This window comes from Sesamum indicum, linkage group LG1 (genome assembly GCF_000512975.1).
Source record: "Sesamum indicum cultivar Zhongzhi No. 13 linkage group LG1, S_indicum_v1.0, whole genome shotgun sequence".
In the NCBI taxonomy this organism is placed as follows: domain Eukaryota; kingdom Viridiplantae; phylum Streptophyta; class Magnoliopsida; order Lamiales; family Pedaliaceae; genus Sesamum; species Sesamum indicum.
The window spans coordinates 3,887,805-3,902,004 of record NC_026145.1 but is presented as its reverse complement, the minus strand read 5'-3'; the positions used below and the strand labels follow the sequence as shown (position 1 = coordinate 3,902,004).

The 14,200-nt window shown below is 39.5% G+C and overlaps 1 protein-coding gene across 1 annotated transcript; it reads left to right on the top strand.

Moving 5' to 3' along the window:
• On the top strand, positions 321-2,748 carry LOC105156892. Its single transcript, XM_011073147.1, has 2 exons — positions 321-487; positions 1,335-2,748. The coding sequence occupies exons 1-2, from the start codon at positions 321-323 to the stop codon at positions 2,746-2,748; spliced, it is 1,581 nt and encodes a 526-aa protein (XP_011071449.1).

Here is a 14,200-nt window from a genome sequence, read left to right as displayed (position 1 = left end):
AAAGAAGTTAGAAAAGAACCCAATCCACGAGATAACGCGCCTGTGAAAGGTGTGATTTATACCATTTCAGGTGGACCCGAGGGAGGCGATTCGCGGCGAACTAGGAACGACAAGAAAGGATGAGCCAGAGGGGTCAGTTGGTTATTAACGTAGAGCTGGAAGAGGAAATTATATTTGGGAATAAAGATGCTATCGGGAGATTAGCGTCGCAGAACGACCCCATGGTGATTAGACTAGACATAGCAAATTTTGCGGTTCATAAAGTGCTAGTGGATAATGGGAGCTCCGCAGACATCATTTTATGAGATATCCTAATTAAGATGGGCTTGGATGATGCAAAATTAGAACCGGTGAGAAAACCGTTAGTTGGCTTTGGAGGCACTGAGATAGAACCATTAGGAACCATTGACTTGCCAGTTTCAATGGGTGACGAGCCAAAAAGAAAGACATTGATGGTTAAGTTCCTGATAGTGGATAGTCCATTCGCGTAAAATGTCATACTAGGAAGACCAGGACTTAATTCCTTTCGAGCAGTGGTCTCTACTTACCACCTCAAAATGAAGTTTCCGACTAAAGCAGGGGTCGGTGAGGTCATGTGCGACCAAGAAGAGGCACGAAGATGCTATAACTTGTCCCTAAAAAAAGGGCGAAAATGGCGATAAAAAACGCAAGTTGGAGTCGGTATGTGAACGTGACCAAATAACTGAGAAGAAGCAGGAGAGAATTCAGCCAATAGAAGGTCATAAGACGATAGAGGTGGTTCATGGTGATCCGTCAAAAACTACCAGAATTGGGTTGCAATTAGGTGAACAGTTAGAAACTCTGATGGTTGCACTATTGAGGAATAATGCTGATGTTTTCGCCTGGAGCCCATCCGATTTTCGAGGGGTGAGCCCTGAAGTAATTGTTCTTCGACTAAACGTGGACCCAACTATGCGACCCGTTCAACAAAAAAAGAGGAACTTTAGTTTTGAGAAAAATCAAATAGTCAAAGAGGAGGTAGAAATATTGATGAAAGGCTGGATCTATCTCGGAGATCCAGTATACAGACTAGTTGTCTAACATAGTCGTTGTCCCTAAACCCGGGGGAAAATGGGGAGTTTGTATAGACTTCACAGACCTAAACAAGGCATGCCCAAAAGACCCATATCCGCTGCCTAGAATAGATGCTTTAGTTGATTCAACGGCAGGGTATGAACTATTCTCTACGATGGATGCTTATCAAGGCTACCACCAAATTTTCATGGCAGAGGAAGACCGAAGTAAGACCTCGTTCGTGACTGAAGGGGGGATATACTGCTACAATGTGTTGCCTTTCGGGCTAAAAAACGTAGGTGCCATGTATCAGCGATTGGTTTATGTAGACGATATGCTAGTGAAGAGCTCGAGCTTGCCAGATCACATGGTTCACCTCGAACAAACCTTTGCAATACTCAAAAAATTCAGGATGAAGCTCAACCCAGCAAAATGTACCTTTGGAGTGTCAGGGAAAAGTTTCTGGGGTACATGGTCAGCGAAAGAGGCATTGAAGCAAATCCAGAAAAGATAGAGGCCATTCTGAAGTTAAAGTCACCAACTACTGTCAAAGAAGTTCAAAAACTTACAGGTAAACTTGCATCCCTTAACCGTTTCATCAAATCTTCAGATAGAAATCTTCCCTTTTTCAAAGTGTTAAGAAAGGCCAAGGAATTTGAATGGACGGAGGAGTGTGAGCAGGAGTTTCAGGATTTGAAAATCTACCTTCGCTCGCCCCCGTTACTTGCAAACCTGAAGGGGAATGAGATGTTGCATTTGTATTTGGCCGTCTCTAAAAATGCGGCCAGTTCAGAGTTGATAAGGGAAGAGGAAGGGGTGCAAAATCTAGTTTACTACGTAAGTGAAATGCTGCAGGGAGCTGAGAAAAGGTATGCTGAAATCGAAAAGTTAGCACTGGAATTAGTGGTAACAGCTTGCAAGTTGCGACCTTACTTTCAGGCTCATCGCATAATCGTATTGACTAATCATCCATTGCGTAATGTACTGGCGCGACCTGATGCTTCGGGGAGACAAGTGAAATGGGCAGTTGAACTGGGGGAATACGATATAGAGTATCAAGCCCGGACAACCCTGAAAGGGCAGATATTAGCATATTTCGTGATCGAGCTCGGAGGAAACCCTAGGGTTAGTAAAAAATCGGGAAAATGGATGTTGCATGTAGATGGATCTTCTAATGTTGGCAATGGGGGAGTTGGAATATTAATTCAAGGTCCTGATAATGTTGGAATTGAGATCGCAGCACGACTATCTTTTCCGACCACGAATAATGAAGCAGAGTACGAAGCTCTAATTATGGGGTTAGAGCTAGCATTTGAAGCAGGTGCCAGGGATTTAGAAGTATACACAAATTCTCAACTTGTAGCTTTGCAGATTGAGGGGACTTATGAAACTAAAGAAAAGAACATGATACTGTATCACAAGAAAGCTAAATCCTTAATGTCTAAGTTTGATAGATGTCAAGTACATCAGATTACGAGATGTGAGAATGATAAGCCGGATTCTTTATCGAAATTTAGAGCTACCTTGTCTGGTGTTCGAGATCGCAAGGTAACAGTAATGATCCAAGATAGATCTGTGATCACTAAGGAGATAGAGGTGAATGCTGTTGATGAAACACCATCTTGGAAAGATGAGATCATTCAATACTTAAGAGATGGTGTTCTACCAGATGATCCCATACATGCGCGCAGACTTAAAATGAATGCGGCTTAGTTTACGCTGGTTGGCATGCAACTATACTAACGAACTATAGAAGGTCATTTGTTGAAATGTTTGGATGCAAAGAGAGCTAAGTATGTGATGAGGGAGATCTATGAACGGAGTTGTGGAAATCACTCGGGTGGTGTATCACTAGCCCAAAAAGTGATTAGACAAGGATTCTTTTGGCCCACAGTGGTGAAAGACACAAAGGAGTTAGTAAGAAAATGTGAAGCCTGCCAGAGATTTGCAGCCCAAATTTACGCGCCTGCAATCTCGTTGGAACCAATTAAGATTGCTTGTCCATTTGATCAATGGAGGGTGGATATCTTAGGACCCTTTCCTCCTGCGCGATCTCAGAAAAATTTATTGTAGTTGTAGTGGAATACTTCTCTAAGGGGGTTGAGGCAGAAGCTGTAGCTAAGATGACAGAAGGGGTTGTGATAGATTTCATATGGAAGAACATTATATGTCGATTTGGAGTTCCCAGGATTCTGATTCAGATAATGGCACTCAGTTCCAAGGGAAAAAGATCACAGATTGGTGCAAGGAGTTGAAATTTCAACAGAACTTTACGGCTGTAGGTCATCCACAGGCAAACGGGCAGGTCGATGTAGCGAACAGAATAATCCTTCAACACCTGAAAATGAGAATAAGCTCCAAAGTGTGATGGTTGGATGAACTATCCGGAGTATTATGGGCTTACCAAACAACTCCTCGATCTTCCACAGGTGAAACTCCTTATTGCCTTGTATTTGGTACTGAAGCACTCATTCCTGCAGACATAGGGGAAGAATCTCATCGGGTAACTGCGTACGACCTAGAAACAAATCAGGAAGAACGAGCATTCGACCTGGAGGTGATAGAAGAGAAGAGAGAGGTCGCTTATGCGAAGATACTACACCATAAAGGGTTGGTGCTGAAAAGCTACCATAAAAGGATCAAACCCAAACAACTCCAAGTTGGTGATCTTGTCCTAAAAAGAGTTTAGGTATCGAAGCACGTTGGGAAGCTCGATCCAGGGTGGGAAGGACCCTACAAAATAATGGAGATATAGAGAAGGGGCACATATCGCCTTCAGGACATGCAAGGTCGAGATCTACCCCGACCCTAGAACATCCAAAATCTAAAGAAGTTCTACGCTTAATTTCGAGCCTGTAAAAGGCCATCTCATGTAAATTATAGCGAAGATGCGACTTTTTTTCCCTTTCTTGCTGGTTGTACCTGTGAAGGTCAGATTTTGAGCTTGCAAAAGGCCAAATGTAAAGTGTATCTAAAAAAGATCATCTATATACCATAACGACCTTTTTTCATGATCTGTCTATGATTTAAATTATTTACTTGCAATTTAATCTGGTTGTTCCAAAGGATCGCACAATCTAACAAGGCAGGATCTGGAAATGATCACAAGATCTGTGAAAGATCATTCAATCTAGGAAAGATCGCAGGATCTGGGAAAGATCACAAGATTTGTGGAAGATCATTCGATCTGAAAAAGATCGTAGGATCTAGGAAAGATCATTCGATCTGAGAAAGATCGCAGGATCTGAAAAAGACCGCAAAACCTGTGAAAGGTCACGACTTAACAGATAGTAAGTTCACGAGATCAAAGGGATTCAGGAGTTCAGTTCATAGTTATTGAACTTACGCATGCGAATTCGATCTGAAAAAGTTGATATTTTTGCATGTATGGAACATTCGATCTAAATTAAAGAAATGTAACAACTGACAAGTTAATCAAAAGTTTGTACAACCATCAAAAGGGGGGATCAACCGCATTACAACTGTTTGACAAAAAATAGGATTGTTCCTTGAATGATCTTAAGTTTATACAAAAAATGCTTCCAAGTATTTGCAGGTGTGTAGGTTGAGCTCAGTCATTCATGGCCTCCACATCATCCAGCAAGCTCGCGAACTCAGTACCTTCGATCTCTAAGGGAGGCTCAGAGGCATAAGGCTGGAAATTCTCATCCAGGTAAGGTTTGAGACAGCTTTGATTGAACCCTTCAGCGAACGCGTTCAAATTGTTGGCCTGGGCCTTGCATTTGTTGAATCCCTAGCTCATATGGGTCGTAGCCTTGATCTCTATCGCGACCTGGAAGACCGGGGTCTTGATGAAGTCACGAGCTCCTTCCAGTCGCAGTCGCGAGCTCTGTTAGCAAATTCTTGGGAGCTCAAGAACTCCTCGGGACCCTCCATGGTACCCTGGACACGACCTGATTCGTGCCCTGCAGAGAATCCTGTCCTTTGCCCTACAGAGAATCCTCTTCCAGTGCTCGCGCGACCTCAGCAGCCTTAGACTCTTCTACCTCCTTGAGTTTGGCCTCGAGAGCAGCACGTTCTTCATTCCATCTTGCGCGTTCTTCATCCCAACTCCTCTCCTTAGCTCACAGCTCGTTTAGTTGGGCACGAAGGTTGCGAACTTTTTGGCTGCTCTCTTTCTGACGCCTGCAAAGAGCCGTGCATTTGATAAACAGAGCTCACATGAAAGCTGTAGTCTGATAGGATCGAGTGGTCGCGTGAGTAAACATATACACAGAGAAATCAAGTACTAAAACGATCGAGATTGCGAAGTTACCTACATAAGAGAATGAGCCCCAAACTGCTCCAATCTTGGGTATGGGGTCTTCAAAATTGCTGCCTGGTCGCGAGGTAGACAGCTAGCCCTATAAAGCTCCAAAGATTCCTGACACACTTCAGTGTTGAGCACTGTACTCAGATTGGAGACCCTCTAGTTGGGGACGAGCTTTTCTCCAGTTAGTTCAGCAGACACCTGACTTTCAGTTGAAGCTCGCCCTTTGTAGTCCGTTCCCACTCCTCAATCTCCCTGAGGTAGCTCAGGTTCTGATCTTCTGCAGCACGAGCAGCTGCCTCTTCCTCCTCAGATCGCCGAGTGAAATGCAATTATCCGTGCCTCGACCTATGAAAACACTTGCTCCTTTGCTTACACTTCCTCGGCCAGCTGGGACTAACATCACCTTCCCCGACCTATGACCCGACCACGTCAATGCTGGGGGAAGTACCTTGTGTGGGTTGAGGAATGAGATCATGAGGATGCGTGTCCTCGCTGCCAATCTCAATGGGAACCTCAGCCCTTGGTATTTCAGCAGTTGGTGTGGCTGAGGGTCTCTTAAGGGCTCGCTCTCTTGCAGCTCGTGCCTCGCGAGCTTGAAGGCGTTGAATCATGCGAGCTTGCATGACTTTGTTCTCTGTGGACATGCGACCATAAAAAAGTTAGAGAAAAAAGAGTAAAAAGTATGCGATAAAAAAGGAAGTGACAATCACCTAATGACCCAAAAACTGGGACAAATGCTTGAGAGAGGCGCGCGAGACAGAAAATTTCTTCGACCAGCAACTTTTTTGGGAAAAACAGATTAGAAGTGAGGCTATTTATTAAGTCCTTATCCAGCCCTCTCCCTCAGTAACTGGCTCAGGTTTATCTACTGACTATTTAAGTTGGAAGGGCCATCTTTGGCCAGGTGGGGGTCGCACAAAAATAAATCTATCTTTCTAGGGACTAACGTTAGATTTAAGGGGTTCTAGATACCTACAGTGCTTGCAAGCTGAAAGATAGAAAAAACCTCTATCGGCCGATCTTGTGGAGGTAGTGAAAGAATAGAGCGACCAGAAGTTGTCAAAGGTGGGGTCGAGATGGAGAGCTAAAGGCAACCTCAGACCGGCCTCGAAATGGCCGGTTGATAGTGTACAGAAACCTCTAGGAGGTGTATGCATGCGATCAAAAGAGCGGGAAATAAGGACTTCAAAGTCATGAGGAATAAAATATTTCTCTTTTATTTGGTGAATGGTGTGTTTTACTTTACTTCCTATACCAATCCAAGGGCCATGATCTAACATCTGTTGAAATTTAATATGCCTAGAGGTTTGTCGTCAGATAAATTAGCAGAATGGTTAGACCTATACCTCGATCTCGATCTCGACCCAAACCAAAATTTAGAGGGTCCATCGTCTAAACGAGGCGGATCCTCATGCAAAGGGGAGGTCGTAGAAATAGAAAAAGAAAAGCTAGAATTAATAGAAGACATGGTACCTTGTGGAGGTCGAAGAGGTAGGTCGCTGAAGTTCTGGCAACGATCTCGATTGCAAGTGAAGTGGGTGAGTCGGTTTTGAAAGTGAGGGGTTAATATAGGCAACTATATGAAAAGACGTGCCCTGAATAGCGAACGGATGGGTGGCACGCATCGTTTCGACATTTGAGCTAGCCGTCGGATTCTTGACACGTGTACCCCCTCATTAATGCGACATTTAGATTACCAGGGGTGACGTTTTGATTGCCAAGTGACCGTTACAACTTCAAATCTCGGCATAGATGACATGTAGGGAGATGGAAGGAGCGACCAAGCGAGCTGTCAAACAACCTTCGCTAAAGATGTTTTAACTTCTCCTAAAGCAATTAATTATATTTGGAAGAAGTGGGGGAATTATCATGAGGACATTATTAAGGCACGAAGGTCGAAGAGTGTGGTCGCATGTGTGATCGCAAATTAGGGTGAACAGAAGACATTAAAGAGGTCGCATGGTGAGGTCATTGGGTCGTTTGTCACCCATTGTGGCTTGATGACGTCTCTATCGGGTCAGAATAACCCGGGTTCGACCCGCGGATTGACCCAGACAGGTGTTGCCCCTTTAAGCTGCTTAGTCATTGCATACGTGGCTACGAAACACATACCCATTGGTGGGCCCCAATTCTTCTCCTATAAATACTCCAACTCACGAAGGGAAAAGATACTTGATACCCAACTATTTTACTCATATACATAGATCGCTACATTTTCCTTCGACCTCAAATCTTACTTAAGCATCAGAGTGTCATCGTCGGGACGCACCCAACTAGCTTAATTTTCTTGTTTTATCTTTAGATATCAAGTTCGGATTGGTGACATAGGAAGGTCGTGGTCGTCGATCGTGACCAAACGTGATCAACCCGGATCAACCTTATAGTCATGAAACATGGATTTTGTCAATTAAACTAAATCTTAGTAATAAAAGTATCAATAAATAAAGAATTGGGAAACGTGTGGGATTAATTTTCTAATACAATGAAACTACACAACTTTGAGTACACTTCAAAAAGGAGAAGATCAATGACCAAAAAATCAAGTTATAATTTTAATATTGTCACTAATTATATATATTTAATGATAAATAATTTTATTTTCTAATAAAAATAAATTTTATGATTTTAATAGTTACTATTATTTTGTAAAAAGTTGCTATCAACAAGAATTAGTGAGGAAAAATTGAGCATAAAATTATTGTTATAAATGTGTCATTAATTATCCGTAGAGACAACTATTTAAATAATTTTTGTCACTAATAATTATGTAGTTATAAGATAAATATTATTATCACTTTATATATATATAGTTACAGCTAAAAAAATTATCATTTAATATTTTATCACTAATATCATATTTTCTCATGGTGATATATAACACTTTAAAGTTTTTTTTTTCTTTTGTTAAATAAGTGATAATTATACTGGCATATCAAGATATTAGCTAATAATAAATATAAGAAACTTATCAATATTATAGGATTAATTACACTTAGACCCCCTTTGAAAGTGGAAAATTATACTTACCCCAAATAAGTTCCAAAATTATACACTTATACCCCCGTTAAAAATTTATTATTTCACACCTGACCTTCTTTCATTAGGATTTGAATGAAAATTGTTGACACTAGCAAAAAGAATACATAAACTTTAATCTTACCCCTCATTTAATATTTCTATGTATGTATTTATAAGAAAAAAATATAATTAATGATGTTAACCTCACTCCCTAATATATATTTTTATAAGTATAAAAAATATACTTAAAATATTAAATGAGGGACAAATATGAATATTTACGTAATTTTTTTTCTAACGTCAGCATCTTTTGTCCAAACTTTATCGGAAGGAGGTCAGGAGAATTTCGGAGCGGGTCCAAGTATAATTCCAAAACATCTTTAGAGAAAAGTGTAGTTTTGTATTTTTAAATGGGGTCTAAGTATAATAATCCTATATTATAATACATAATGAGATGACAAGTTCAAACACTAGAACAAATATGGCTTTATACTATGTATGGTTAATTATTATGGTTAAACATAAATAATCATGGCAGATATTAATTAACTATAGTTGCAGAATGGCTATTATTAGATGTTGTTTTTGCAAACCAGAACAAAATCTTGCTACACTTAAAACTTATGGTAGTATTTTAGTTATAGGCAAAACATTACAAAAAAAAAATGATAGATTTGTAATGGCTTACAGCAGTTCGAATATGCATAGGTCAGATAAGTTGTGAACGCCATATTGGGGCTAATAACAATTTCAGTTATTTGTAACGGCGAAAACCGTTGAAGAAGTCGTTACTAATATCCCAAATTCCATTACAAGTAATTGACCGTTACAATTTGTAACGGGTTTTCAAATTGTTTTCTAAATTAGATACAACCAACATTTCTTATAATGTTAGTTGTTCCAAAGGATGTATGAGAAGTCGATATAAATTTGTAAACATTGACGATCGTTACAAAAATTGATAATGATTTTTTGTTGTTTTTAATTTTATATAGTTTTTGGGACGACCAAATAAATTTGTAATGGTCCGTGGAAAAACATTGGTGGCACCATTACAAAAACCGTATAAAGTACCGTGAAAAATTCTATGTAGAAACTATGTTATGAGTTATGCGGATATTACAAAAGTCGTTCCAAATGCGGACATTATAAGGGCTATATTTTCACTCAAAAGGCTGTTACAAAAGCCGCTACAAAATAGCTTATTTATATGTGTGTTTCAAGTTGTTTTTATTTTATTTTATTTATTTTAGAATTGATTATTACCACAAACACTTTCAATATCTCTCTAATTTTCGTGCATATGCACTTGATTAGGTAGAATTGCTTAATTTTTGGATAGGCAATGACTGATCTCTTGAGTTGGTTGATGAAGTAACAACGGCTTTAACCATTTTTGTTAATTAAATTATAGTTTAATTATTTTAATTTTCTAATTTTTTTATCTTATGTTATGTATTCTTAGTGTAATGTAATATTTATAAATTTATAGGTCAAAATATAAATATATATATATATATATATGCGTGTGAATATGTAGTGATATATTACAACAATTGAAGAGATAGATGTATGATAAGAACCTCTAGGGAAAGGCGGGTCTTAGACCAGAATTTGAGGATGAGGTTAAGACTCTCACAGACTCGGTCAAGTGTTAGCGTAGACATATGGGTGGAGAAAATATTCCCCTACCGTAAGTGCAAAAATAAAAAGTTCAGAACACCCCAAGATGTCATTTATCACTTATTTTTGCAAGGGTTTGTACCAAAATATTATAATTAGACTTCGCATGACGAAGAGAGGGTGCAGGAGTACGTTAATGCTATTGTTAGAATATGGGTGACCAGAAAGCCAATTGGATTGACGATTTTGGGAACCATTTAGCAATCTTTATAAATGTTATATTATCTTATTGAATGTAATAAGCATTCATCTGTAGCACTATGTGTTTGTTATGCTTATTATTTAAGTTGAGCGGTGTTTTAACATCACAACAAATACCTACAAACCAATTGAATAAACTATGTAGTTGGGTTGCGCATTGGATGACAGCTATGAAACCAACTTCTGAGGGTTGGTCTGAAACGTTCCAACTCAAGGATCTCGAGACTGGGAATCGAGAGTCCTATAGCGACTTACACTAAGTATTGCATTCATTGGATGAGTGCAGTGTTTCATCGACGACAGACATGGAATGTCTATGCAATTTTAGTAGATTAGTTGACAAGGTTGTTAACTGATTGAACTGACTTGCAGGAATCGTCACATGGAAGCCTTGGAGGCATGGTCGGTATGACTTGAATTCCCGGCTCCGATACTACAGGATTAGTCTTTAGACTTGACGAATCATGATAGTCACGTGCATATGATGGTTATATCTTGGATCTAGCGAGAGATGACTGTGTCTTCGATGTGGTCCTTATAAGCCTTGTCCAGTGTAGTCGGATTATATATTGAGGACGGTGGATTTCAAGATAGAATCCGTCCCCTATCAGTATATGATGGATATATCTCCTATGTGTTCTGAGATGGTTTAGACTCTCTAAGTCTATGGTCATAGCGATTGGTCGAATAGGAAATGGTTTCCTTTATCGATCAAAAGAGTAAATGCATCTTAAGTATTCAACATAGTTGCTTGGTCTAGGATGAGAACTGATGCTCAATTTCATGCCCTAAACTAAGGTCGGGAAATGGTCGACGGAAGGGCCGGACCTGTATGAAACTCGAGAGCCTAAATGTTCACGCTAGCTTTACCTAATCTCTAGTGCCACGAACCGTTTCTAGATGGCCACCTATGGTTACAGGTGTTTTCGATTAATAGTTAATTAAAAATAATTAATTAAATTAGATTTAATTAATTATTTGTGTTGGACATACAAATCACTATGGAATTGGTGGAATTAATTTGGATTTAATTTGAGAAGAAATGAATTGATTTAATTGGATAATTAACTCAAGGAGAATATATAAATGATTGGATCATTTATGTAATAATCCAATTTGATGGATTGATCAAGAATTAATCGATTGGATTAATTAATTTTTGGGCTTAATACCTATAATTAATTGGATTAATTTATTAGGTTTGATTTACTTAATTGATTGGGATCAATTAATTAGTATTTGGGCTTAGATTTATTTAATTGGATTAAATGAATCTTTGAGCTTAGTTGGGCTAAAATTAATTTAATTAATTATTGTCCAATTTACTTTTATTGGGTTTGATTTAATTTGATTAAATCAAGCCCGGTGCATACTTGAAGTCCAAGCTCATTTGAGGGAGGTTGAAGCAAGTTAAGAAGGAGTTGAAACTCTTTACCATGATGAACATGATGGAGTGGTTATTCCATCATGGTTGAAGGTTATATGGATGTGGGTGTATAGGCAATGAATACACCACTTGTTGGATTTAGAGGAGGAACTGTTGCCCCCACGGGGATCATTGATCTTCCAACGTCTCTTGGAACAGAACCATGTCAAAAAACTACTATAGCTGAGTATCTTCCAAGTTGAAGATATAGTACTGAAAAGATGTGAAGCCTCCAAACATGTTAGAAAACTGGACCCGAACTGAGAAGGTACTCTTAAGATTGTGAAGATAGCCAAGAATGGAGCATACCGCCTCCAAGAAATATCAGGGAAGGACCTCCGGTGACCATGGAACACACGGAATCTTTCAGAAATTTCTGCCAATAAAAGAGATTTGATCGACCAATCTTTCTTCCAATTCTTTAAGTCTGGAAAAGATGATGTTTGAAAAGACAAAGGTCAGGAAAAGACACCCCAATTCTTTAAGTTTGAAAAAGACGATGTCTGAGAAAGACCTCCAATTCTTTATGTCTGGCAAAAAAAAAAAAAAACAAGTGTCTAAAAAAGACCTCAAACTTATAAAATGTCTGAAAAAGACCTCCAACCTTTAAAAGGTCTGAAAAAGACCTCAAACCTTTAAATTTTTTTTCGAAAAAGACCAAGGTCTAAAAAGGACTTCCACGCTCTATAATGTTTGGAAAAGACAATGTTTGGGAAAGACAAAGGTTTGAAAAAGACCTCCAACCTTTGAAATTATCATAATAAATTTCCATTGTGCAATAGTCAGAGTGAAATGAAGAAAATCCAAAAATCAAAGTATATTAAAAAGACTACCAAGTGCGGAATGTACACGCATATAAAACATAGCATGACCCCATGACAAATGTCTTAACAAAACACATAGCATAGCTAGTGTTCAGAAAATACTCCAAATAATTGGTAAAGTTACAGTCTATTGTTCCAAAGCACACAAGGGCAGACAGTCCAAAGTAGGATTTTTCTTTAGAGGAAGCGGGATTTTCTTCAACATTGGTATTACTCAATGAAGGCAGACAATCTAAAGTAGGATCGGACTTCATTTCATAACTCACCTCCGAATCTTGAACTACTACTTTAGCAGGAAAGAGCTGCTGGGCATGAACCGGCAGACATCACTTGGGCAGGACCCAAATAGGGTGCATTCTAGATGGATAGAAGGTTGCTTCTGGGCAGATTCAGCAAGAAGGCGGACCTTGGTCTCTTAGTTCATAGTATCAAGTGGAGAACGAGGTAATAAGGCATAGAATTCATCGTCCAAAGGAATTTCCACATTGCAAGGACCTTCATGGTAAAACTCATATTTTTCATCTTTAACAAGGTTTAGGAGAATTACATCAAAATCATCTTTATATCCAACCAAAAATGGGTCTGAGCTATGCATTTATCCCACATATTGAGTAGCTCCTCGAACACTTTAGCATCAACAATGGAATCAAACACAAAACAACTCCTAACCTTGATCTATACCCTATAGGCGATAAGCTTCAGAATCCCTCTGACGAGTATTCAAAAATTCATTGTATTTGAGTTGAAGATTGATCACCTTTGCTCGCGTCCCATCCTTCACCTCCATCAAAAATTTTAGCTCGCTCTACCACTCTTGTTTGTCTAGGGCTACAGATTCCCTATAACTCTGTTCTTTAGCACAAATCAGCTTATATTTCTCCTACAGCTCCTGAACTCGAGCTATTGCAGCTTTTGCCTTCTTCTCTGCTTGAGCGGCTTTCCCACATAAACTGGAAGCTTGGAGAGACAAGGCACGAAGAATTTAATTCATCTGAATGCAACATTCTAAAATTGCTGAAAAAGACGAAAGATGAGGTGGATGATACAGAAATTAGGGAGGATTCTTATGCTAGTAAGGTGCTCGACACCATTATATTCCATTTGAGGGACCGAACTCATAGAGAGTTTCATTTGGTCTAGCGGCAGAATGGTCCCGCGGTAAAGGTCAAAAGAAACACCACCAGTCACTGAGCTTAGAACTGAAGAATTCTCCCACACATTCCAATTAGGGCAAAGGATAGCCCCAGGATTCTCAAGCTCGGGGGGGAGATTCTCTTGTGGCCAACCAGGTCGCCCTCATTTCTTCCAGTCATCGCTCTTGCTCCTCCAATTATTTTTACATCGACAACTACTAGCAGGGACAAACACAAAACTCTCTTCCAATTCAGCGATAGTTAAGAGATCCAAACAAGGAGCAACTTAAGCTTTCCCTTTGCCTGAACTAGTTTACAAAACTTGTTCGCCTTTCTGGCAGAAGCAGAAGCCTTACGCTCAACGATAGAAACTCCCTTCTTAGACAGGGCAAGGAGGGGAAGGTCAGCAGCATCGTTATCACCCTCATCTTCAAATCTTCTATCCCTATTAAATTCCTTTTACATCTTAAAAAGGCACTAGTAGCAGGGGAAGCTTCCCTTCCGCTCTTAGAGGTCGGCGGAGATTATAGAAGTATCAGGGACACTTTTTAGCGTGGAAGATAAATCAGAAATGATGATGTTATCAATTGACTCATGATTAGGACCT